This window comes from Lissotriton helveticus, chromosome 12 (assembly GCF_964261635.1).
Source record: "Lissotriton helveticus chromosome 12, aLisHel1.1, whole genome shotgun sequence".
NCBI lineage: Eukaryota > Metazoa > Chordata > Amphibia > Caudata > Salamandridae > Lissotriton > Lissotriton helveticus.
In genome coordinates, this window is record NC_136073.1 from 602,456,616 (window position 1) to 602,483,431 (window position 26,816).

The 26,816-nt window shown below is 46.4% G+C and overlaps 1 protein-coding gene across 3 annotated transcripts in view; it reads right to left on the bottom strand.

Annotated features, from left to right (window-relative positions):
- Positions 1 to 26,816, bottom strand: part of LOC144798550 (NACHT, LRR and PYD domains-containing protein 3-like) — a 925,301-nt gene that overhangs the window by 838,652 nt on the left and 59,833 nt on the right. For all 3 annotated transcript variants that reach the window (XM_078669484.1, XM_078669486.1, XM_078669485.1), the window contains exon 2: positions 22,039 to 22,108. In XM_078669484.1, coding sequence (XP_078525610.1) covers positions 22,039 to 22,072 — 34 coding nt within the window. In that variant the 5' untranslated portion in view covers positions 22,073 to 22,108. The remainder of the gene's footprint in view (positions 1 to 22,038; positions 22,109 to 26,816) is intronic.

Here is a 26,816-nt window from a genome sequence, read left to right on the forward strand (position 1 = left end):
CATTCGAAATATTCCGGCCCCCAGACTTGTTGTGATCCCGGTTGCAGCCGCCATAGACCCGGGGCATCAAAGGTCTCTCTTCCTTGGGTGCATTGTTTGCAGATCTAGGATCGGAGCCATTTTCTCAGCCACCCCCCACGTCCCATATTATCAGCCCACCGGTACCCCCTCTGATGGCACGCTTCTCTTCTGGGGTATCCCGTGGGGTATCAGCGCTCTGGACATTCAGCACAGCCCTGGCGGATCGCACTGTGGCACGTCTGCCACGTCCGCTTTCCCGTGTCTCAATCTCCGGTCACTATGCAGCCTGGCTCCAGCTCTTTGCGGCCCTCGTGGAGTCAGGCGGCATCCGCCTTCAATCTGCGCCTTTCCTTCGGTCCGGTTGCAGTACCTCACTCACACCAGTTCTGGCTGTAAGAATCATCAATAAATTTGTTGGTCTTCCTGCAAAATGTAGTCTTAATGTGGCCATGGCCACGGAGCCATTGTGGATTACGCCAACCCTTCATTGATTTTTAGGCAGCCTTCAACTGGGCTTCCAGGGGTCACTTAGGGAAAAAACTGCAAGCAGGGTCCATTCCACAGAATTTATTAAGGGCAATGGAACTTATATATTTCAAAACTTGGATAAGGATAAACGTAGGTGATAACAACTATGTACCCAGGAAGATCCATACAACAGCAGGGCTGAAACAAGGCTGCCTCTTGGCCTCCTTGTTATTCGAACTTTACATGTCAGATCTCACACCAACGTTAGACCTAGTCGATTCCTGTTCAGCAAAACAGGGAGGAAAACTGCTATCCAGCCTCTTATACGCAGATGACCTGGTCATGTTAAGTAAAACAAAAATGGGCCTCCAGCGATTAATAAATAAGAGGAATATAACAACTCAAACGGTCTAGTGTATTTGACAAAAACAAAAGTAGTAATCTACTGCAAGAGGGTAAACAAACAAGCATTTGCAATGCAATCGGTCTCGCCTTTGGCACCTAATATGTATTTAGCTATGCAGCACATTAGCCTGGGTACTGAAACATCTATTGTTCTTTAACATGGAGGGAAAGTAAGAACCAAACTGTGTGACACGCAAGGTATGGGAACACATGGGGAGAAATACTGCCTTTCAGCGGGAAATGGTACAGCTCTGTTTTTAAAATTAAATAAGGGCCTTCGGTGGTCATAGCACTGAAAATACAAGATTTGAAAATAATATTATTGTCTACGGGTGCTCGTGGAAGACAATTTCTATAGACTGGAATCTAGAGAATGCTAAAGTGATTCTGGTATTCTACTGACCTCTGCTGGTTGTTTTCTATTAAGACAGTTAAATAGAGGCAGTTGAACAGAAAAAAGACTCTAAGAGGAAGCAGACAAGTCCTAGAGCTGATCTCCAGAACCCACAAAGTACATACACATATAAGTATATACTAAAGTGGGGGGCGTGGCCTGGCGGCAACCAAGATGGCCGCATAGTATTGCAGCTCTGCTGAGGGCGAGCCGTAGGCCCCAAAAATCCTGAATTTATCCAGCCACACGGTTTCTAAAAAAACGCAGATTCCGCTGGTGGAGGTGCTCCGGTGCCGGAGAGAGTTGCTCCGATCCCTATCTGACCACGGGCAGCACCGTAATGTGGATCGGCAGAGGGGAGGCCCCCTGCGGCCTAGACGCAGCAAGTACAGGGAGCAGAGCACCGGCCTTGGGTGCCAGCAAGGGCCGGGTGCTGTCGCGGCGAGTCAGCGCCGGATCCTGGGGAGCGCGGAGGCCTCATAGCCTAACAAGGAGGGGCCCGCCCGGAAAGTGCCTGATCTGTACAGAGGCGCGCTGAGCTCCCGCAGGGAGGTCGGATACCTCATTGCGGGATGCACGCATTGAGGGGAAGAAGACTCGAGGACTGCTATCTACCCTGGCATCCCCGGGCTGGTTGTTGTGGGATTTTGACTCTCGTGGCGACGGAGTGCGGGTGCCTGAAGCGAACGTGAGTGGTGACGTGGGCTGTGACTGACAGGCCCGGAGCACCGGGGAGCTGGAGAGAGCATCTGGTCACTACTGAAGCGGAGTTGTGGACCCCGGTTCTCTGCATCCTCGGGGTGAGTCGCTGTGGGGCGTTGTGAGGACCCCCTTGCTACACCTGCTTCCCTGGGAGGACGAGCCCCGGGGCGGGCGGCGCCATAGATCGGCGCACTGCCTAGTTGGAACAAGGAAAGAGGCTCACTAAATGGTGGACATTGGCGGACCGGGAGGCGGGAGCCACGCGCCCTGGTTTCTGTGAAGCGGCGCCGGGGACGGCGGAATGACAGTCTGTGATCAAGCGCGTGGGGACCTGAGGAGCAGACTATCCTGTCTTGAACCGCGGTACTATCCAAGCGGACGAACACCCGGAATGGGATAGACAGCTCCGGAAGTAATAGGTGGGCAGCCCGACGGGGCGATAGCAGGTGAACAGTGGACACAGTGAGTGGTGTGTTCCCTCCATCATCTCGGGGGCCCTTTCAGAGACAATAATGAACCCTAGGAAGTCCACCACCACGCAAACCAACACAATTGACAAATATACGGCATTGGCAGGAGGAGCGGAGGAGGCCCCCTCTGAGGGGTCGGCCAACGCGGTGGAACCGTTCCTGGCCTCCATCATGCAGGCCATACAAACTTTGGGTACGACGTTGGAGGCTAAAATTGATAGAGTTACTATTGAAATGGCTCTTCAGCGGGCGGACCTGAATAAGACCTCAGAGAAGGCCACTCAGAACGCCGCAGCTATTGCTGAGATTCACCTCACCACCAAAATGTTGAAAGAACAGGTCCAGCAGCTGACTCACCAGCAGAAGCAAACAGTTGCCAGACTGGAGGACCAGGAATGGAGGGCCCGCAGAAATAATATTCGAGAGGTGGGAGTGCCGGAGAAAATGGAAGGGCCGAGTGTTGACCTGTTCCTGGGGGACATTATTTTGAACCAACTTAAGCCCAAAAGACTCTCCAAGTTTTTTGTCATTGAAAGAGCGCACAGGGCACCGATTTCTCCTCCACGTCCCGGTGCTCACCGGAGAACGATTATTGCCCGGATCCTTAACTATAGGGACCGGGACACCATCTTGCAAGCCGCCCGACAACATGGAGACCTCCGGATCGACAACGCCACCATCCGATTATTTCCTGATTTTACCCTCAAGGTCCAACAGGAGCGCCGCTCGTTTGATGGAGTCAAGAGGGAGCTTCGGGATCGTAGCATTAAATATATGATGTTCTTCCCGGCGCGTCTCAAGCTTCTTTCACATGGGAAATCCTTCTTCTTCACGTCCCCGGAGGACGCCCACGCTTGGCTGGAGGAGAACGTAAAGCAACCTGATTGTCCGCGGCCGGGAGACAGCTGGAGGAATACTCCAGTACGTTCTCCGACCTTTTCCAGGGGTTCGACAGAGAGGGAGTGACGGCTGCGAGGTGGACCTCGTGCGCCTGGTGGGTCCAGGTCGCGGAGTCTGTCTGCCTCGCCGGACATTGGATGAGGAGGCGGAGGACGCCCTGGCCTGGAGGGCCAAGTTGGAACGCACGTAAAGTATGCTGTTTTTCCTGTGTGTAAAACTGCTGGGACACTGATGTAATATGGGGAACCTAACCTGAATGACTGACGGAAGGGGCGTTTGATTCCTATCAGACTTGATACAGCGGACACGTTACAATTGGGGGGGAGAGGTTGATCCATGTATCCGGTTGAACTACCTACACTTCTTGTCCTGTCTCCCCTAGGAAGGGATGTTATAGCGGCTAGATCTATAAAGTTGTGGGCTGGGTGAGACCCTCATGATGCCCAACCGGTTGTAGCACACACACCCTAAGTTTTCGTTTTATGGGTGACAGGCACTCTGCTTGTTGGGGTAAGTCGGGCCATGTTGGCCTGAGAAGCAGGGTAGCAGGGAGGGCACAGGAGGTTGTGGGGGGAAAGTTGAATGTTTGTTTTTTGCATTTTGGTTTGTGCAGGGTACTGTTCTTTTGATTCCGATGGCACTACTGGTGGGCATGCGGGTGGCGGGTGGCGGTGAGGGTGGACAACCATCTCTAAGGTTCTTTCTACTAGCTGTTTATGATGCATACACAGAGGGCACAAAGAGTTAATATATTGTCCTGGAACATCAATGGCCTGCAGAATAAGATAAAGCGCACCATGGTCCTCCAATATCTCCATAGGCACGCCACAGATATAGTTTTCCTCAAGGAGACACACCTGATAGGTAATGATTTTAAGGCCCTTAACAGATTCGGATACACCCTCCAAGTCCATGCAGGTTTCACTACTGGCTCCAGGGGTACCGGGATTCTTGTGAAAAATTATCTTCCATTGGTGATTGGACGTAAGTGACTGGACCCTTTGGGGCGCTATGCGGCGGTTTCTGGGCAGTGGGAGGGTCATACGATTAATCTCTGCTCTGTTTACGTTCCCCCAAAACTACACAGCACCACTCTCCCAGATATTGGGAAACTGTTACTAGACATGCCGGTGGGGGTCCTGATCATGGGGGAGGATATGAATGATGTGATGGCTAGGGACCTTGATAGGTCCGTGGCTCTGCCTGACGGGGGGTGTCATCTCGGGGACTTTGTGCATGCGATGGGTTTGGTGGACCTATGGAGGGCGCATAACCCCCACCGTAGACAATACACACATATCTCCGTGGTGCATGGCTCGGGGTCCAGGATCGATTACCTCTTTACGCAGGTGGGTCACATGGGCCTTTTTCATAATAGTTGTCATAAAGCCTGGGGTATATCCGATCATTCCCCGGTCGGTGTACAGCTAGGGGGTGCCGAGAGGGACTGGTCTACTCCCCCCAGGCAGGATGTATTCCTGTTTAAGGATCAGGAGTTTCAGGAACAATTCAGGGAGCGAGTGGACCAATATTTTGAGGAGAATGCGGGTTCCGTTAGATCTCAGTGTGCCCTCTGGGAGGCTTATAAGACTGTGGCCAGGGATTTTGTGCAGGCGGAGATGGGGAAACTAAATACTGAATAGTACACCTATAGTCTCAGACATATGTGTGTAAACCAAAGAATTGTTTCTCTCTCAACAAACGAGATGCTAAGGTGGGAAATTATAAATGGGGGAGACATCCCTTAAGAATAAGAACCCTCACTCACCCGAAGGTGACATGCTTCATCATCTGGGTCCTCCTTACCAGTGTGGAAAACCTAGTCACCACTGGGAGCTACTACTTCGAGATTTTAAAGAAGGAGCTCAGAGATGTTTTTTTTTGTAAGGGACAGGATGGTAATCCCATATGTGAGCAGATGAGTGTAGTGAGGTGTGCAGCGCTGTGTGAAAGGGTGGTAAGGTGAAAATAGAACTATCTAAGTGGAAACACGTATAATTTTATTGATGTGTTCCACTTGACAGGATTAAAAAGGAACAGCACAGTGGTATGGATATAGAACCACTGTCACTTGATGGTCGACATGTTTCAGCCTATTGATCTACAAAAGGGTATCAGCGGCTTTCTTCACGACCAGATTGAATATGTGCTAATGCTGCTGCTAATATGTGATAAATATTAGAATAAAGAAAATATTTTTACAACACCGGTATTCCTGTATTTTCTTTTGTTTGTCAGGTCATACCCAGGTCTCCTCAATAGTAGGAAAATCCTGCCTCACCTCTACCTGGCTGGCTGCTCTGGAAGGAGGCCCCGCGCTATCCGTCGGTACCTCAATGCCCAATAGAGCTCGCCCCAGGAGGTGAAACACCAAAAGGTAAAACATGCACAAATTGATAGAGTGGAAACAGAGTTTCACGCCTTAGAGTGCACTAGGGGGGAGATGCAGGAGCAGGAACTAAGTCACAAGCTGTGACTCAAAGAAAAAGAACTCAAGGATGCGATGTCTGCCCAGGCGAGATTGCACACTATTGCCACGCAGCGGCGCGTTTATGACTTGGGGGATAAAGCTAATAAGATGATAGCCTGGCTTCAGAAGGGCGACAGAGACCGTAATTGGGTGCCTGGGATCCGAACAGTAGGCGGGACTACACGAGACACAAGTGTAGACGTAGCAGAGGCGTTTGCGCATTACTATAAGGCTATCTATCAGCCGCACACTGAGAGACGGCAATGGGAGTGTGAAGAATTCTTGCGTGACATACATCTGCCTACACTAGATCCTGAAGATAGGGATATCCTGGAATCAGAAATTACGGTGGAGGAGGTAGAGGCTGCCATGGGAGATTTGCAGGCATGGAAGGCGCCGGGTCCCAATGGGTTCCCGGCAGAGGCGTTCGGATGTGTTTCGGGAAGGGTTGCTCCACATATGTTAAAGATGTTTAATGAGGCCAAGCAGGAAGGGCTACTCCCGAAGGATCTTAGATCTGCAACGATAGTGGTGATACATAAGCCTGGCAAACCGCAGGATTTGTGCAGCTCCCACAGGCCCATCTTACTCCTTAACTATAAAACCAAGGTCCTTAGCAAAATCCTAGCCACCAGACTGGGGGCGGTCATTCAATCTTTGATCCACCCGGATCAATCGGGCTTTATGCCGCATAGAAACACGAGGCTTAACTTGCGACGCTTGTTTGGGGTGCTTCAAATGGTGTATAACCGCCCAAATGTACCGGCGGCCCTACTGTCACTGGATGCCCATATGGCCTTTGACAGTATGGAATGGCAATATATATATATGCAGTCTTGGCCAAACTGGGTTTTGGCGATAACTTTCGAGCATGGGTAAGGTTGTTGTAAACTGCACCGCTTGCGAGGGTCCGGATTAGCGGTGCCCTCTCCAGCGAGTTTCAATTGGGGCGGGGCACGAGGTAGGGCTGTCCGCTGTCCACGACATTATTCGCCTTGGCCTTGGAGCCGTTGGTGGCCTGGGTACGTACTGATCCCATGGTGCGGGGTATTGACCTGGGGGCGGCTGGGAAGATCGTATATCGCTTTAGGCTGATGATGTTCTAATCTATGTCCAAAGGCCGGCTGACTCTATTCAGAGACTCATGCAGATCCAGCGTACGTTTGGCGAGTACTCCGTATATCGCATTAATTGGGACAAGCCCCATGGTCATCTGATGGCAGGACCTCCGCCAAAATTAGCTGAAGAATGTCGAGGGCTGGTATGGAAAGAGACCTTCCGATACTTGGGTATCTGGATTACGAAGTTGGAGGAGGAGTTCATGCGTTTGAACGTGTACGCTCAACTGGAGCGGCTACGAGGGGACGTCGAACATTGGAGAACTCTCCCGCTCTCCTTGATGGGACTCGCTGTCCTATTTAAATGATGGCCCTTCCTCATCTGTTGTATGTTTTGCAAAGTACTCCCTTTCCAATCCCGGAGAAGATCTTCCGGGTGATCGATTCAGAGCAGCGTACGCGTCTTTGGGGACGGAGGGTGCCCAAGAATTGCTCTGAAGAAGCTCCAGAGGGGGATATATGAGGGAGGGCTCGCGGTCCCTGACGTTAGGCTCTACTATTGGGCGGCACAGTTAGTCAACATCAACGGGCGTGTGTTCGCCCCGATGGATGAGCCGGCGTATAGAGTGGACCGCATGGTCTTAGGAAGTGGTACCTATTTGGCCGCTCTTTATCGCAAGGGTAGACGCTGTTCGCCTCTGCAACCTCAAACGGCCGCGGTTGTGGAGACGTGGAAACGGGCGACAAAACTGCTGGGTTGGGAGGCGAAGCTTACAGCACAAACCCCGCTGTGGGCTGGGAATTATCTCCCAGAGGTTGCGAAATTGAAGGGCCTTCGCAAGTGGAGCCTAATTGGCATCAATGTGTTGGGCGATGTATGGAAAAGAGGGGACATGCTAGAGTTTACCACCCTGCAGGCAGAGTTCCAAATGGGGAAAGGGGAGTTCCTTCACTACCAGCAGCTCAGACATGCCATCTACCAACATCTACACCACAGGGAATATTTACCAGACTATGCCCCACTGGAAGATAGATTATTGCTGGATCTGATGATAGATAAAGCCATTTCCCTCACGTACAAAAAGCTCATCAATAACGTGGCTGATCCCTTGGGGCCTTTGCGTGAAAAATGGGAGTCCGAGGTTGGGTTGTTAGAGGAAGATGATTGGAGGGAGGCCCTACAGAGTCCCCGGGAGGTGGCGATTCGTGCCTGGTTTAGGCTTGTTCCGCTGCGCATCCTGCACCGCTCCTACTCCCCATGCACGACACAATACCGTATAGGTTATGTTGACTCACAGTTCTGTCTGAGGGGTTGTGGAGAGGTGGGCACCTTCTTCCACATTTTGTAGGACTGCGCCAGGATCTGGGCATACTGGTCCAGACTGGCGGACATAATGTCTGAAGTGGTCGGAACTGAGGTCCCATTGGAGGCCCGATGGCACATCTTGGGAGTGACGAGTGACATCACTTGGCCTAAGTGGGACGAGGTCTGGCTGGCATTAGCGAGTATGGTCGCCAAAGGAAATATAGCTAGACTATGGGGTAGTAATGTCTTGCCAACAGTGGAGGATTGGGGAAAAGATCTAGATTGGTGCCGAATGGCTGAAAAAGTGATATATAAAAGTAGAGGGTGTCCCAAGAAGTGGAAGAAAATATGGGCGGCGTGGAGAATGTACAAAGGGAATTTGATGGATACCCAGTCTGTTTCTGACACTGGCTAGCATTGTGTATGTATCCTAGTCTTTGTATGCAGGTCGAAATGTTCGAGATGATTCTATGAATGACTTTGCCTTTTGTATGTCCACTTATTATCAGATGTTGTACAGTATGCAACTGTTTTGGAGCTTGTTGTCTTAATAAAAAGATTTTTTTTTAAAGTATATACTAAAGTATATACAAGCGGTCTCAAATGGTCGACCTGAAAAGGGTCCTAGCACTGGATAAATGAGAGCCTTGAGAAAGTATTGGAGTACAAATATTTAGGAGTCTGGATTGACGCAAGAGGAAACCAGTCACTGCAAAATGAGTCAATCAGAAACAACACCTAGGCCCTACAGGGTGCTTTTACAACTGCTTCTCAACACCTATGGCGCCCCAGCTTAGATCCAATGCTTCAGGTCATAAGGGTGACGCTACTTCTCACAATGACATATGGGAGCGAAAGCCTGATAGGGAAGGATGCTGGCCTCTTAAACATTTTGGTGGCCAAGACATATAAATCTGTTATTCGTCTTCCTAGGACAGATTCTCCAGTACAAATAAGCCAGGAGTTTGGTCTACCAACCCAAGTAATAGGCAGACAACAAGCATTTCTATTCTGTGCTGCAAACTAAGAGCCTGTATATTAGAAAATCTTAATTGACACAAAATCAAATCCATTCCAAGCAATTCACTGCAACACCGGATCCTGCAAACATCTTTAGACACTTTCCAAGCAAGAAATGTATGGAATTGACAGGTGTCGCAGGCAGCGTTTAAAACATGTATCTCCATCAGTGCTTACAAGGTTAGCAAATTTGAACGTAAGAACACACTAGCTCAGCGAAGGCACACTTGAATGGTATTAAATACATACAATGCCAAGACCACCAGACATTTGTAGGCACAAACTACTCAAAGTACATCAAACTAAAGTTTATTCATTATTGATTTGGGCATTTACAACATCAGGCTTCCTACCCAAGTGACTTGCCCAACCCACAGACTCTGCCTGTTGCTGTACACTACCGCAAAAGAAACACTAATGCATATAAGTCTGTTCGTGCCGAGCTCTCCTTCGAAAGCAAAAAGTCATCACCCAATTGAACATCAGGCTGGTAATTTTTTATCTAGGCTAAGTGGAAAGCTCATTCATAACGGGCATTTATCCTACATCATTTTTATGGTCAAAACAGGATTAAACATAAACATTTTATAGCACCCGGTTATATAACTCTTTACTACATGCACTTTATGGCGATTTGTGACTTTAGATTTTTAAAGTTGTAGGGAACTTTTAGGTAATGCATGATAATTATGTTCTGCAAGGATCTTGCACGTTATCAATTTTATGGCACACAGTTATTTAGCCCCTTATAACAACCAATTTCTGCCATGGCGAGCTGTGATTTTACACTCTCAACAAGAGAACGTTTTGCGTAATGTCTGATAAACATGTTCTGGATGAATTCACATGACTGGACGCATTGTGATTTCAAGTGTTTAGTAGTCCTAGAAAACTTTTTATGCATTATGTTTTTGAAAAGATTATAATGAATCATGCAAATATAGATTATTCATTCATTCATTCATTCAAAGAAATGACTCAATATTGTAAAACATGTGCATTTCCACCCAAAATGGGATTAGAGTTAGGATCAAACCAATAAAGACTCTGTAAAATAACACTGTAATCGAGCAGTATAAGAACATGAACACATTGAGAAATCAAACAATGTTCTGAAATTATGAACAACCAAAGAACAGGACAACCTGACCAAGGTTCAGCACAACCAAAACAATAGTTCAAGTTGAAGTTATATTGGTGCAGCACACTTCCTGTGCCCGTTGTCCACAAGCACAGATCCGGTCAGTAAATTGTGAACAAAAAGTGGGAGGCGCACCCAGTAAGGAATTACACAGATTCTTATAGTCCAAGAGTTTTTTCTTCTTCATTTAGGTAATTATACCCAGAATACATAGACAGCCAACGCGTTTCATTACTTGTTGTAACTTCGTCAGGGCATGTGCTCTACTGTTTTATTTGAAACTGAGAGCCGGTTGCAGTTGAAAAAGTCGGCGAGATTTAAGAAGTCGCAATTCCACACAATCAGGAAAAAGCCTACGCTCTCTTGTAGGAGATTAATCTAGAACACTGGGTGTCAAAACGAAACAGTGACGTGAAGAGGCTTCATATGTCCACAAAATGTAAAGAAGACACAAATGCTCTAATAAATCGAAGAGCTGAGAATGAAGGGCGTGGTCATGGGAGGGAAGGACACAGTCCACTGACCCCTCCGGTATTCGCCGAGGAAATTCAGTAGCAAAGTAAGGTCTATAATTGGTATATGTTTTCTCCTTGGGCTGCGTCTAAATCCAAACAGCATGGATCCATTAAACCCAGGTTACCATACCAGGAGGTCGTTATTATTGACCAGGAACTCTGAAGGTCCATTGACTGCTGTTTGGATTTAGACGCAGACCAAGGAGAAAACATATACCAATTATAGACCTTACTTTGCTCCTGAATTTCCTTGGCGAATACCGGATTGTGTGGAATTGCGACTTCTTAAATTCTTGCCAACTTTTTCAACTACAACCGGCTCTCAGTTTGAAATAAAACAGTAGAGCACATGCCCTGACGAAGTTACAACAAGTAACGAAACATGTTGGCTGTCTATGTGTTCTGGGTATAAGTACCTAAATAAAGAAGAAAAAACTCTTGGACTATAAGAATCTGTGTAATTCCTTACGGGGTGCGCCTCCCACTTTTTGTTCACAATGTTCTGAAAGTACAAAAGGGCAATGGTATCACTTTCATGCAGCAGTCAAATCTATATTTCTCTATAAAGTTCAACCCCTCAGGAATCACTAACGTATTGTCTGTAAATGGGAACAGGTGAAAGTGTAACAAAGATGAATACACTTTAACCCAGTCGGTGCAGGGCACACACCCCACATTATCTCTGCAGTTGAGGGGAGTGAACATTTCATCCTCAAACTCCAAACAGAAAATCTGATGCTAGCACTAGAAGGATCATCTGTTTTTGTTGAAAACACAAACTGTAAGGAAGGAGCTCCCTCACAGTTTTGGGTGTGTTTTTTCATCATTCCACCATGCAGTGTACTGTGCATGCTGATGCCACAACTAGTAAAACACCCAGATACTTTAGATTCACTGCTTTCACGGTGCTTGGAGATATATCTAAGACAACTGAGGACTAATCTCCACTGAAGTACTACTGGTACAGAGAGGAGAATGAACTCTTTCCAATGGTACCTTTCCCTAGTGGATAGATCCCTGTTTGGGATTCACTGCAGGAAGTCATGAGCAGGAATCCACGATCTAGTACCAGAGAAAAGTTAAATAGGGGAATGGCCCTCAAGACATATTCAAATACTACTCATTTGTACTGCACTCCAGGGAGGGCAATTGGGGGTTTAACCCTAACCCTCTCCCCTTCCTGGGAAGTGCCACCCCACAAGAGGCCATGGTTAATATAAAAACAAATGAATGAGGTGTATGGGAGAGTGAATGTGTGTTTGGGTGGAAGGTGTGTAACTGTTCAAAGATGTGTAAATAGTTAATTTAGTAGGTATATGGGGTTAAGACTGTATGTGGAAACAGTTGTTTGGGTGGGTGAATGTCTTTATGGGTGTAGTGATGAGTAAATATATTTCTCAATGATACATGTGCAACAAAGTAGAAATATAAAAGGCAGTGTATGTGACAGTTTTTGCATATAAATAAGTATACATACGACTAAGTGATTGTATGAGTGACTGTATGGATAACTGCATATTTGTAATAGTGATTTTATAACACACTAAGTATGAGTTACTATCTATATGAATAAATGAAGTTGAATTTGTATATGTGTGTAGCTGAGTAAATGTAAGTATGATCCATTATTTGCATAAGTGAGTAGGATGACTGCATAAGTTAATAGGATGTGTGCTGGTGTGTAATGTCGATATAGGTGTATTATTATATTTGATAGTGTTCTATTGATCATTGACAGCATATATGAGTAAATCTATAGGTAAGTGATTAGATGTATGTGTAGATCTAGGAATCACTGAGTGGGTTTTCAGAAACTTGTATTGGTGTGTCAATGGATTCAAATATGGTAATCTGTATTTTACAGTGAGTGATGAAAGGTTATACTAGTGTAGGGTGAGGTGTATCTGATTGTCACGTGGATGATGTCATCAGTGATGTCATTTGAGATGTCATCAGCGATGTCATCAGTGATGTCACTGACCATGTCATGAATGATGTAACATGTGACATCATCAGCAGTGGATTGCGGGCGCGAGAGTTACAGTTAGTACAACTAACTATATCGGAGGAATTTCAATGGTTTGAATGAGTGAAATGTCCAGCTAACTATAACACCCCTGAAACCTATGTTTTTTTCAGTGAATTTCTAAGGTTTTTTAAATGATAATTCCTAACTATAACCTGCCTGAAACCAATGGTTTTTTCAATGAATTTCAAACGTTTTTTAAATGATAATTCCTAATTAAAATGTTTATTAAGCATATCTGTTTTTTTCTATCTTTTTTAATTATGAACCCATTCTCAACCTAGTAAAAACTGCAAATATTACCACTCTTCAATTGATTCCTTCCTCCAACAAAATCGCTACAAACCAGAACCACAACTAACGTTAATAATATACTAGGCATTCTTGTAGAAAAAAAAACAAAAAAACACCACTTCCCCATACTTTCAATAACAAGGCAAATCTGCAATGCTACCTAAACAAACAGGAGATAGTACCATTTATCACTAACAAATTAACATCAACATTTAACTAGTGTAATGACGTCAACTATGTACTGTGTGAATTACATCCAATTCACGCCCATATTTAAACACGAATATGAGATATAAATACTAATTATGCACTTCTAACACACAACAAAATAACAACACCCAGCACCACCGCCACCACAACCACCCCTCCTGACCCCTCCCCCTCTACTACCTCAAAGGCGGCGCAAAACAGGACAACGGACCTTCCTAAAATAATATATCCACTCAACAGCACACTAGCTGAATGTTCAGAGATGTGGCAACCAACTGTGTATAAGGGAGGGAACTCGCACATCAACAATAATTTACACAATGGCAAAACTACCGGTGATATGCTATACACAACTCACTATAGACACCCAAAATATTTCCGTATGTAGATATACTATTGATACGTGTAGTGTGCTGCACAGTGGACGCAACCATATTATCTCACACACTGGGGAATACTTTGATCATGTAGCTATGTTGTTCCCCCCGCCCTTGGAGCAGAAGCGGAGTGGACTGGTCCAACGTACGCAATTCCAGCGTAAGAGTATAAATTATTAGGCTACGCCTTGGGCGTGGTTTACTTGTGTAAAGAGAAAAGACTCTGCCACAGTGAAGGTCCTCTCCCCGCCACGTGGCTGCCACCATGACCAGGTGCCTCCTCGATACAGGCCCATTGCGAACTCAGCGCTACAGCACCACAGACTTAGGTCTGTATCGACTACTGCCTTCGATCTACACTGCGGACAGCAGGGTTTACAACTTGAATTCAGCTTTGGATCTACACTGCGGACAGCATTGAATTTAGCCTTGATTTATGTAAGGCAGAGACAATTGTACTATATGTCTTGAGATTTTGTTAAAGGATGTGACTAAAAGCATTCCTCAATGTCTGTCCTGACTACTGCCTTCGATCTACACTGCGGCAGCAGGGTTTACAACTTGAATTCAACTTTGGATCTACTCTACAGACAACATTTGATCTACCCTTGATTTATTTAAGGCAGAGACAATTGTAGTATATATGTCCTCAGATTTTGTTAAAGGATGCGACAAAAAACATTCCTCAAAGTTTGAGTCAACTTCTGCCTTCGATCTACACTGCTTACACACCCACTCTTTGATTCATTCATTTATTTTTTATTTTTCAAAGTTTTATATAGCACAAACTTGACCCAAATCGGGTATCAGAGCGCTTTACATAGCACCAGCTGCATTACATGAGGACACATTTATTTTTGTTAGGCACTGGGAGATTAAGTTGATTTATGAGACGGAGCGACACTGGGAGCATTCATACATCTACACACACATCGACTCAGTCACCCATACAGCCACTTATGTTATGTTATGTTATGTTATTTGTTACTTGTTAAGCGCGCGAACGTCCAGGGGCTTCTTGGCGCTGAGGAGAGAATCAAAACATAACAGTGCATAAAAAGACATAAAATCACTATTTAAAATAGGCCTGAGTGAAAAGAAAAGTTTTAAATGCCTTCCTAAAGGCAAGAAGGTCCCTACTGTGTCGCAGAGTCAGCGGGAGGGAGTTCCACAAGGAAGCAGCTAAGAATTGAAAGCTGCTACCTCCTTGTTGTTTCTTTTTGAAACGAGGGACCACAAGTAGGTCTTTGTGAGCTGATCTCAAGCTGCGTGAAGGTTTGTATCTGCTCAACAGTTGTCTCAGGAACATTGGGCCCTTACCCTCCAAGGCCTTAAACACAGTGCAACCCACCTTAAATGCGGCTCTCTGTTCCACAGGCAGCCAGTGCAAAGTCTCTAGTCCATGTCTAATCGATTCCCACTTAGGTACCTTGCAGATGAGTCTCGCAGCTTGATTTTGCAGGTATTGCAATCTTCTGAGTTGGCCAATAGGCGCACCCAGATAGAGGCCGTTTGAGAAATCGATGTGAGACAGGACCAGAGCTCTGACTGCCTGAATTAAAGCCAAATCAGTAAGGAGGTGAGCAATTTTCTTAATCTTCCTCAATTGGAAGAAGCCAGAGGAGACCACCATTCCGATTTGACTTTTCAAGGTGAGGTCCTCGTTAAGAGTCACTCCCAGGCTTTTTACTGTTCGGGATTTTTTTGGGGGAGAACCCATGTCCGACGGCCAGAAACGTGGACTCCAACTGATCTCACTCTTCCCAGGCAGAATGAGCTCGGTTTTTCCCGGGTTTAGTTTAAGGTGATTTAGAGACATCCACCTTTGGATGAAGGACATAGTTGCTCGAAAGTCCTCGGCCGCATTAAGTGAGTTTAACACGAAAACCAGCTGCAGGTCGTCTGCATAATTATATGCAGTAACCTTAAGCTCTCGTAAGGAGAACAAAAGAGGCCGCATATATAAATTAAATAATAAGGGGGACAAGGAAGATCCTTGGGGGACCCCACAGAGGGAAATGTTTTTAGGGGCTGTAAAGGAACCCAGCCGAACCGATTGAGTGCGTTCTGAGATGAAGGACTTGAGCCAGGCCAAGGCCGAGTCTCGAAGACCGGCCTGTTCGACACGGTTGACCAAGATGGTATAGTCAACCGTGTCGAATGCGGCAGACAGATCCAATAGCACCAGGGCCTGGTGCAAGTCCTCATCGGCATTAGACCTTAAGGTGTTCTGAACGGCCAATATGACTGCCTCTGTGGAATGACCAGGCCGAAAACCTGCCTGGTTCGGTTGTAAGTAGCCAGAGGTTTCCACAAAGTTTGAGAGGCTGTTGGTGACATGAGCCTCCAAAATTTTAAACAGATAAGGCAGGAGTGATATTGGTCTGTAATTAGAGAGGTCTGAGGAGTCGATGCCAGGTTTCTTTTTTGAGGGAATCAGTAAGGCCTGTTTAAAACTGTTAGGAACTATCCCTGACGTAAGGGAATTGTTAAGCAGAGGGATCAGACTATCTGGGAATGCCCGACCAATTTCTCTCATTACTTGGGGGGGGCAGACATCCTCAGGAGATCCTGATTTGACTCTAATGAGCAAATCTAAAAAGATTTGATCGTTAATTAAGGGAAAGGAGTGCAAGGTGAGGGGGTTAAAAAGATATCATCTATCGGGGCACAAACTGGAGACTTGGATAGAGTATCCTTAATCAGTAATATTTTATCATTAAAAAAGTCATTCAGCGAGTTACAGAGTGATTGTGAGGGGACAACCGGGGGAGAGGTTCTTTCGTCATTACACAGCTCAGTCACAATCCTGAAAATTTCTTTCGACTTATTAGTCGCGTTTAATATTTTAGAAGAGAAATAGGCAGTTTTGTGAGTGTGCAGCGTCTTTTGATAGGCTTTGCGGGATAAGCAATATGCAATCCTCGCTTGAGGACAGTCATTGATGCGCCAAATTCTCTCTTGCTGCCTCACTTCTAGTTTTAATTTCCTCAACTCCGGCGTGAACCACTTATGTGCGTCCGCGCCGCGTGAGTTAGAGAAGCGAGTGAGAGGGGCGTGGATGTTAGTGGCCGAAATTAGCCACTCTTTAAGCCTACAATCGGCTGTCTCCACATCAGAACTCTGCACTGGCAGAGTGGACTTTAACAAATTTAAAAAAGCTAGCATGTCCATTGAGGACCATTTCCGAGTCAAATTGGTAGCCTGCAGCTTAAATTGAGGGGTTTTAACAACACAAAATGAGAAACTAATGCTAAAATGATCAGACCAGCTACAAGGTTTAATATCAATAGAATCGATGGGTAAATTCAGGGACCAGAGTTGATCGAGACTATGGCCTTTTTGATGAGTTTGAGTATCTATATGTTGTGTTAGATTCAAATCATTCAAAAGGTCCTTCGTCTCGGCTGCCTGAGGGTCTAATACTATGTTATCGAACCAGAGATTCAAATCCCCGATCAGGAGTAGTTTGGAATTGTTTGTAACTAACGTGGCCAGTTGCTCCGCAAAAGTGGCAGGAAACATGGCCATAGTTTGAGGTGGCCGATATAATAGGACCACCACAAGGGTCCCATTGGCAGTATCCAATTTGGCAACTATATTCTCCACATTAGGTATATCTAGAGAAGGGAGTTGTCTAAGTTGATGTTTCTTATTGGCGATAATGGCCGCGCCGCCCCCAATTTTTCCTGCCGGGCGGATTACTGAGATGATATAGTAATCAGCAGGCAGAGTAGCTAAGATGTCCGGTAGGGAATCCGGCGTGAGCCATGTCTCAGTCAACAAGAGCAAATCCGGTTTGATATCAGATAGCAGCAAAAAAATATCTGTCTGGTGTCTGGTCATAGAGCGGGTATTTAAATAGATGCACTTAAAGTTATAAGTAGTACCTGGCGTAGTTTCCAAAACCGCATATTTAGGGGTGGGATCAGTAACTGGATTAGAAGGATTACTGATGCCAAGACGAGATGTTCGTTTCGTCGTGTTGGGGGGTACGGGGGGACACATCGTGGTGGTAGGTCTTAACGCTAATAAATCAGCGGATGTGTACGTATAGGAGCAGACAGAATCCTTAGCCCCTAGCCCTGGACGCTCGCGGACGAGCGCTGACGAGCTTGACTCTAGCGCGACTCCGGCGCGCCTCCGTCGCGCCCGCTGCGCTCGTCCGCTGCGCTCCCTCCAGCACATCACGTTTTATGTGAGGGAGCCTCGAGCGACTGGACCGCTGCCACAGGTCCCTGCGCTCTCTGACTCCTCCCAATATGGCGCCCGTTCCCACCACCAGACCGGCACTAGGAGCCGCGGTAGGTGAGCCGCCCTCCACTCAATCGGCAACAAGCCGCGATGGAACGAGGCAGAGGGGCCGCTATCAAGGTAAGAGTGCTAATGGCGCTAGTAGTCAGCCGCCCTGCACGCATTCAAATGCAAAGACACTCGCCAGCGATTCCACATGCAAGTAGCTGTTGCAATTACCGCTTTACCCGCAGTAACTATTAAAAACACAGTATAGCAAAAATCATACAAGTGATAAGTTTTAAAAGTGATTGTAGTCAGGTCTGCGGTGATGCAGAGTCTCTCATCAAATGGCGCCGGGCTGCTACCACCAACCCGGAATCCACAAGTGAGAGAGGACTCCCTATCGTTTTATGGGAGGGAGCCTCGAGCGACTGGACCGCTGCCACAGGTCCCTGCGCTCTCTGACTCCTCCCAATATGGCGCCCGTTCCCACCACCAGACCGGCACTAGGAGCCGCGGTAGGTGAGCCGCCCTCCACTCAATCGGCAACAAGCCGCGATGGAACGAGGCAGAGGGGCCGCTATCAAGGTAAGAGTGCTAATGGCGCTAGTAGTCAGCCGCCCTGCACGCATTCAAATGCAAAGACACTCGCCAGCGATTCCACATGCAAGTAGCTGTTGCAATTACCGCTTTACCCGCAGTAACTATTAAAAACACAGTATAGCAAAAATCATACAAGTGATAAGTTTTAAAAGTGATATACACCAATTTGTTTACTAATACAGCCACATACTCACTCACCTATACAGTCACTGGCACAAGTATACACTCACCCATACAGCCACTATCACAATCCCTCACTCACATATACAGTACTCATATACTCCAACACTTACCTATACTGACTTTCACACATCCAGTTACTCACCCATATACCACTGACACATTCATTCACTCACTGAAACACTCATACACACACTCACCAATACAGCCCCTCACTTACACACTCACTAACCCATAAAGCCACTGACTCAGCCACTCACTCATCCATGCAGGCAGTCACACACCCTCTCACCCAGCCACACAGACACTCATACACCCATACAGGTACTCAGACACCCAATTAATCCTCCAGACAGCCACTCACATACCCACCTGCCAACCCATACAGCCACTTAGACATCATCTGTAAGACTGATACAGACATTCTCAAAACCTAGTCACTCACCCATACATTCACTGAGACACTAGTCACTCACTTATACGGTAAGTCACACACCCACTGAATCATCCATACAGGCACTCATACACCCAATGATTCACCATTGCACCTTGGTGTATATATTTTTAACACTCAAACTTTTTAAAAACACTCACAGTCACTGAATGATAGCATCAGTAATGTAATTTGAGATGCCATCAGTGATGTCACTGCATGTCATGAGTGATGTAATATGTGAAGTCATAAGAAGTGCATTGCAGGGGCACAAGTTATAGTTAGCTCAGCTAACTAAAACTTCTGAATTTCTCTGGTTTTGTACACGTGAAATATCAGCCTAACTACAACATCCCTGTAACCTTTGGTTTTTACACTGGTTATATATTTTCACCCCAAACCTTAAAAATTCCATTACCACTCAAAAATCCCTACCCACCCTAAACTTTAAAATTACCATTTCCAGCCAAAACCCATACCCACCGTAAACCCTTAAATTCCCTTGCCACTCAAAATCCTGTACCCACAAATTACCATTGCCGCCCAAAAACCCTTTACCCACCATAAACTCTAAAATTACCCTTGCCACCCAAAAACTCATACCCACCCTAAACCCTAAAATTTCCCTTAGCACCCAAAAACCCATTCCCACCTTAAACCCTAAAATCACACTTGCCACCCAAAAGCCCATACCCACCCTGAACCCTAAAATCACCCTTGCCACACAAAAGCCCATTCCCACCCTGAACCCTAAAATTACCCTTGCCGCCCAAAAAAACCATACCCACCCTAAACCCTAAAAATGCTTACCCTAAACACTTTGAAAAAAACTGTTTCCCCAACATATATATATAATCATCTAATGCTTACATTTACAACGCACATGGCTTTACCATTCATATGAAATTTCTTGTAAAGGTATGCGTGCTCAAGGTTTGTGTAGTAATGGTAATGAGCGTAACTAATGCGTTTTATTGGCAATGTATGGTAAGAGTGCATTGTAATTACTATCTGTGTACTGATGAAGGGAGATATTTTTTCCTCTAAAGTAACCCCAACGTAAGGTGCGGCCAGCATCGATCGCTGGTAGGGGGGGCGGCAGGACGTGTGAAGAAGTGCGTAGGACACAGGAGGGGGGAGGCCACGGGGAAGCAGCTAAGTTAAAATGAAATAAAACATTTTAAAATACCTTTTTGCCGCTTCCTCACCCATCCTCTGTAGTCCTCGCTCGCTCGCCCACCGGAAACACACCCAGGCTCCCAGTCAGCCAATCACAACGCACCCTTAGCAACGTTGTGATTGGTCTGAGCTCAGTTTTTCGGCGCTCAGACACTGACAGGAGGCCTGGCCATGTTCTCCACGTAGGCTTCAATGCAGCCTGCGTGGAGAACATGTGAAGTGCGCAAGACTGTTTTGGGCAGCCCGAGGCGGCTGTCCAAGCAGTCATTGGGCACTTTAGGAGTGTGCTACCATTCCTCCCCTGCCCCCGCCCCCTCACGCAAAGCTGTGGGTGGAATAGGAAAAAATAAAATGATAATATTATCATTTTATTTTCTCTTTCTCTCACTGCAAAATGCAGTGGGACTTTGCTTAGCGGAGGAGTCACCGCTGCTCTGCCAAGATGTAGACTTAGGGTGATATAGTTGAGCAATAGCAGTGACACTGAAACTCATTCCAATACTCATGGGTTACAATGGCCTGCTAAGCACTCTCAGTCTGCAACGAAATGATAAATGCATCAAATAATAAATAGATCATAAAGTGTTTTGAAGATATGGTTAATCAGAAATCATTAACCACTTTTCTGTGCCTAAGTCTCATGGGGGAAACAACCTTTACAACGCAACCTTTACAACGAACTACCATTACAACGAATTTTTTACAACGCAAAAACTTTTACAACGCATACCATTACAACGCAGGATTTTACAACGCAAGTACTTTTACAACGCATACCATTACAACGTAAGTATTGGTAAGTATATAATTATTTTTAAAATATTATATGTTTGGGTTTTTGGGTAAAGGGGTATTTTTAGGGTTCAGGGTCAGTTTTCAGTTTTTGGGTAAAGGGGTATTTTTAGGGTTCAGGGTCAGTTTTCAGTTTTTGGGTAAAGGGGTATTTTTAGGGTTCAGGGTCAGTTTTCAGTTTTTGGGTAAAGGGGTATTTTTAGGGTTCAGGGTCAGTTTTCAGTTTTTGGGTAAAGGGGTATTTTTAGGGTTCAGGGACAGTTTGGGGTTTTTGGGTAAAGGGGTATTTTTAGGGTTCAGGGACAGTTTGGGGTTTTTGGGGTACAGGGTTAATTTGTCAAAATAAAATAAAATTATATTTAAATTAAATTAATTAAATGTAATTAAATATAAATTAATTATATTTTAATAATTTAAATTAATTTAAATTAAAAAAAATATTTTTAGGGTTCAGGGTCAGTTTTGGGTTTTTGGGGTACAGGGTTAATTTGTAAAATCAAATTAAAATTATATTTAAATTATATTTAAATTAAATTAATTAAATAAAATTTAATTATATTTTAATAATTTAAAATAATTATATCAAAAAAAATAATATATACTTACCAATATTTACGTTGTAATGGTATGCGTTGTAAAGGTACTTGCGTTGTAAAACCTTGCGTTGTAATGGTATGCGTTGTAAAAGTGTTTGCGTTGTAAAAAATTCGTTGTAATGGTAGGCGTTGTAAAAGTATGCGTTGTAACGTCATACATCCGTCTCATGGACATAATTTAGTTAAGGAAAGCCTTGCAGCTCACACGGTCAAGCGTTAATCAACAACAGAACTTTACTAACTTTCGCTCAGTGTTCGGCCTTCGTTGCGAGCCATCTCCCGTCTTCACCTCCGCCAACCACTTCAATAATCCTGAAATAAAACAAAAATGTGTTACGTCGTTCAATGATGCTATGAAAGTGATTAATCTCTGGTGGGGAAATGCACATATATTTAAACATACTTTTCATTCAAGTCTGTTCAATAGAAGAAAGACTGATAGCACATTACCTGGCACCTTGCAAACCAAAGACGTGCACATATTTATTATGTATTCTAAATAAAGAGCGTTGAAATACAATTAAAGTAATGGGAAACAGCATATTTTTTCTCAGTAAATAGGTATGTCTTTGCATCATATAATGACATGGTGAGGAAGCAGTGTTTTTGAAATGCATCTGGCAAGGATAGGGTTACAGCCTGCTTTTGTCATTTGACAAAACCATGGACACTTCAGGGCAACAGGACCCCCCCACCCCACACTTAGCATGCATCCCGCAAATAACACACTAGACACCAGTGTTAGATTGGGAAGAAACTGCTGCAGGTTTATTTTATTACATACAACGTCATCATAGTGGGTTATCTTACGGGCAATCCAAGGGCAGGCCGCATTCTCGCCACCTGCCCGCCTGATGAGCCACGATACAGAAAAGGGGGTGGTGATGAACAGAGTGTCTGAATTAAGCAGACCACTCTTACCCAGTCCAAAGATCAGGGCTTGATCCATCACCGTTATTTATCTCACTGCCCCATCCCAGCTCAGAACCTGGCTATATGCAAATTAGTCTGTCCCTGGCCCAGTGCATCATGGGAACAGGGCAGACCAAACTACCAAGCCAATTCTTCACCAGAAAGGAGACAAGCTACCGGGGACCGGTTTCTGGCATTTCAGCCTCTTCGGCCCGGCTTGCTTGAATCCTGATGGAGCAGTGAGAAAGGGACTCATGTCTGAGTATACCCTGCCACACCTATAGTGGCCAAAAACGATACAGAAAAGGGGGGTGGTGATGAACAGAGTGTCTGAATTAAGCAGACCACTCTTACCCAGTCCAAAGATCAGGGCTTGATCCATCACCGTTATTTATCTCACTGCCCCATCCCAGCTCAGAACCTGGCTATATGCAAATTAGTCTGTCCCTGGCCCAGTGCATCATGGGAACAGGGCAGACCAAACTACCAAGCCAATTCTTCACCAGAAAGGAGACAAGCTACCGGGGACCGGTTTCTGGCATTTCAGCCTCTTCGGCCCGGCTTGCTTGAATCCTGATGGAGCAGTGAGAAAGGGACTCATGTCTGAGTATACCCTGCCACACCTATAGTGGCCAAAAACGATACAGAAAAGGGGGTGGTGATGAACAGAGTGTCTGAATTAAGCAGACCACTCTTACCCAGTCCAAAGATCAGGGCTTGATCCATCACCGTTATTTATCTCACTGCCCCATCCCAGCTCAGAACCTGGCTATATGCAAATTAGTCTGTCCCTGGCCCAGTGCATCATGGGAACAGGGCAGACCAAACTACCAAGCCAATTCTTCACCAGAAAGGAGACAAGCTACCGGGGACCGGTTTCTGGCATTTCAGCCTCTTCGGCCCGGCTTGCTTGAATCCTGATGGAGCAGTGAGAAAGGGACTCATGTCTGAGTATACCCTGCCACACCTATAGTGGCCAAAAACGATACAGAAAAGGGGGTGGTGATGAACAGAGTGTCTGAATTAAGCAGACCACTCTTACCCAGTCCAAAGATCAGGGCTTGATCCATCACCGTTATTTATCTCACTGCCCCATCCCAGCTCAGAACCTGGCTATATGCAAATTAGTCTGTCCCTGGCCCAGTGCATCATGGGAACAGGGCAGACCAAACTACCAAGCCAATTCTTCACCAGAAAGGAGACAAGCTACCGGGGACCGGTTTCTGGCATTTCAGCCTCTTCGGCCCGGCTTGCTTGAATCCTGATGGAGCAGTGAGAAAGGGACTCATGTCTGAGTATACCCTGCCACACCTATAGTGGCCAAAAACGATACAGAAAAGGGGGTGGTGATGAACAGAGTGTCTGAATTAAGCAGACCACTCTTACCCAGTCCAAAGATCAGGGCTTGATCCATCACCGTTATTTATCTCACTGCCCCATCCCAGCTCAGAACCTGGCTATATGCAAATTAGTCTGTCCCTGGCCCAGTGCATCATGGGAACAGGGCAGACCAAACTACCAAGCCAATTCTTCACCAGAAAGGAGACAAGCTACCGGGGACCGGTTTCTGGCATTTCAGCCTCTTCGGCCCGGCTTGCTTGAATCCTGATGGAGCAGTGAGAAAGGGACTCATGTCTGAGTATACCCTGCCACACCTATAGTGGCCAAAAACGATACAGAAAAGGGGGTGGTGATGAACAGAGTGTCTGAATTAAGCAGACCACTCTTACCCAGTCCAAAGATCAGGGCTTGATCCATCACCGTTATTTATCTCACTGCCCCATCCCAGCTCAGAACCTGGCTATATGCAAATTAGTCTGTCCCTGGCCCAGTGCATCATGGGAACAGGGCAGACCAAACTACCAAGCCAATTCTTCACCAGAAAGGAGACAAGCTACCGGGGACCGGTTTCTGGCATTTCAGCCTCTTCGGCCCGGCTTGCTTGAATCCTGATGGAGCAGTGAGAAAGGGACTCATGTCTGAGTATACCCTGCCACACCTATAGTGGCCAAAAACGATACAGAAAAGGGGGTGGTGATGAACAGAGTGTCTGAATTAAGCAGACCACTCTTACCCAGTCCAAAGATCAGGGCTTGATCCATCACCGTTATTTATCTCACTGCCCCATCCCAGCTCAGAACCTGGCTATATGCAAATTAGTCTGTCCCTGGCCCAGTGCATCATGGGAACAGGGCAGACCAAACTACCAAGCCAATTCTTCACCAGAAAGGAGACAAGCTACCGGGGACCGGTTTCTGGCATTTCAGCCTCTTCGGCCCGGCTTGCTTGAATCCTGATGGAGCAGTGAGAAAGGGACTCATGTCTGAGTATACCCTGCCACACCTATAGTGGCCAAAAACGATACAGAAAAGGGGGTGGTGATGAACAGAGTGTCTGAATTAAGCAGACCACTCTTACCCAGTCCAAAGATCAGGGCTTGATCCATCACCGTTATTTATCTCACTGCCCCATCCCAGCTCAGAACCTGGCTATATGCAAATTAGTCTGTCCCTGGCCCAGTGCATCATGGGAACAGGGCAGACCAAACTACCAAGCCAATTCTTCACCAGAAAGGAGACAAGCTACCGGGGACCGGTTTCTGGCATTTCAGCCTCTTCGGCCCGGCTTGCTTGAATCCTGATGGAGCAGTGAGAAAGGGACTCATGTCTGAGTATACCCTGCCACACCTATAGTGGCCAAAAACGATACAGAAAAGGGGGTGGTGATGAACAGAGTGTCTGAATTAAGCAGACCACTCTTACCCAGTCCAAAGATCAGGGCTTGATCCATCACCGTTATTTATCTCACTGCCCCATCCCAGCTCAGAACCTGGCTATATGCAAATTAGTCTGTCCCTGGCCCAGTGCATCATGGGAACAGGGCAGACCAAACTACCAAGCCAATTCTTCACCAGAAAGGAGACAAGCTACCGGGGACCGGTTTCTGGCATTTCAGCCTCTTCGGCCCGGCTTGCTTGAATCCTGATGGAGCAGTGACAAAGGGACTCATGTCTGAGTATACCCTGCCACACCTATAGTGGCCAAAAACGATACAGAAAAGGGGGTGGTGATGAACAGAGTGTCTGAATTAAGCAGACCACTCTTACCCAGTCCAAAGATCAGGGCTTGATCCATCACCGTTATTTATCTCACTGCCCCATCCCAGCTCAGAACCTGGCTATATGCAAATTAGTCTGTCCCTGGCCCAGTGCATCATGGGAACAGGGCAGACCAAACTACCAAGCCAATTCTTCACCAGAAAGGAGACAAGCTACCGGGGACCGGTTTCTGGCATTTCAGCCTCTTCGGCCCGGCTTGCTTGAATCCTGATGGAGCAGTGAGAAAGGGACTCATGTCTGAGTATACCCTGCCACACCTATAGTGGCCAAAAACGATACAGAAAAGGGGGTGGTGATGAACAGAGTGTCTGAATTAAGCAGACCACTCTTACCCAGTCCAAAGATCAGGGCTTGATGAGCCAGGCAGCACCGTGGCGAACCACCATGTGCTGCCCCTTATGGTAAACCTTGCGGGGCATACTAGGCAAACCCCCGGTTGCACAGGCCCACAACCGCCCGAAGGACAAATGGGGCGCCGACACGTGTTCCCGGAACCTCCCCTGAGGCCCCAGGTCTTAGGCTCTGGCACCCCTATGTGCCAGCTGAGGTCCAGTGCTGAACTTCTCTGCTTCCGGATTGCCCTGTAACTCCGCCACAGCCCGGCCGGCGGCAACCGTCGCCGGACGGGCCCCCCACTACTTAGCCTCCTTCCTACCTGCAACCTTTGTACGTATGTCTATCCAATAACCTTTCTCAGTAGCAGTGCATCCATAAAAACGGACTGCTTCCTGCGGGACAGAAGAAAGGTCCCTCCCAAAAGAGGGCAGAGCACCTATCCCTGCAAAAATAGGCCAAAGCTGTTACCCAAAACATTCTTGCCGGCCAAGGCCACTCAAGCTGACATAGAAGGACTGTGTAGATCCTACGCTGTGCACACTTTATTTACATGAGACTGAAGGGTAAAAGCTATCCCTCTGCGCTAGGAAGTTATGCAGCTGAGTTCCATAAGGATCGTACTCTGACCCCCGTGAGAAGCTTGTAGCACATCCT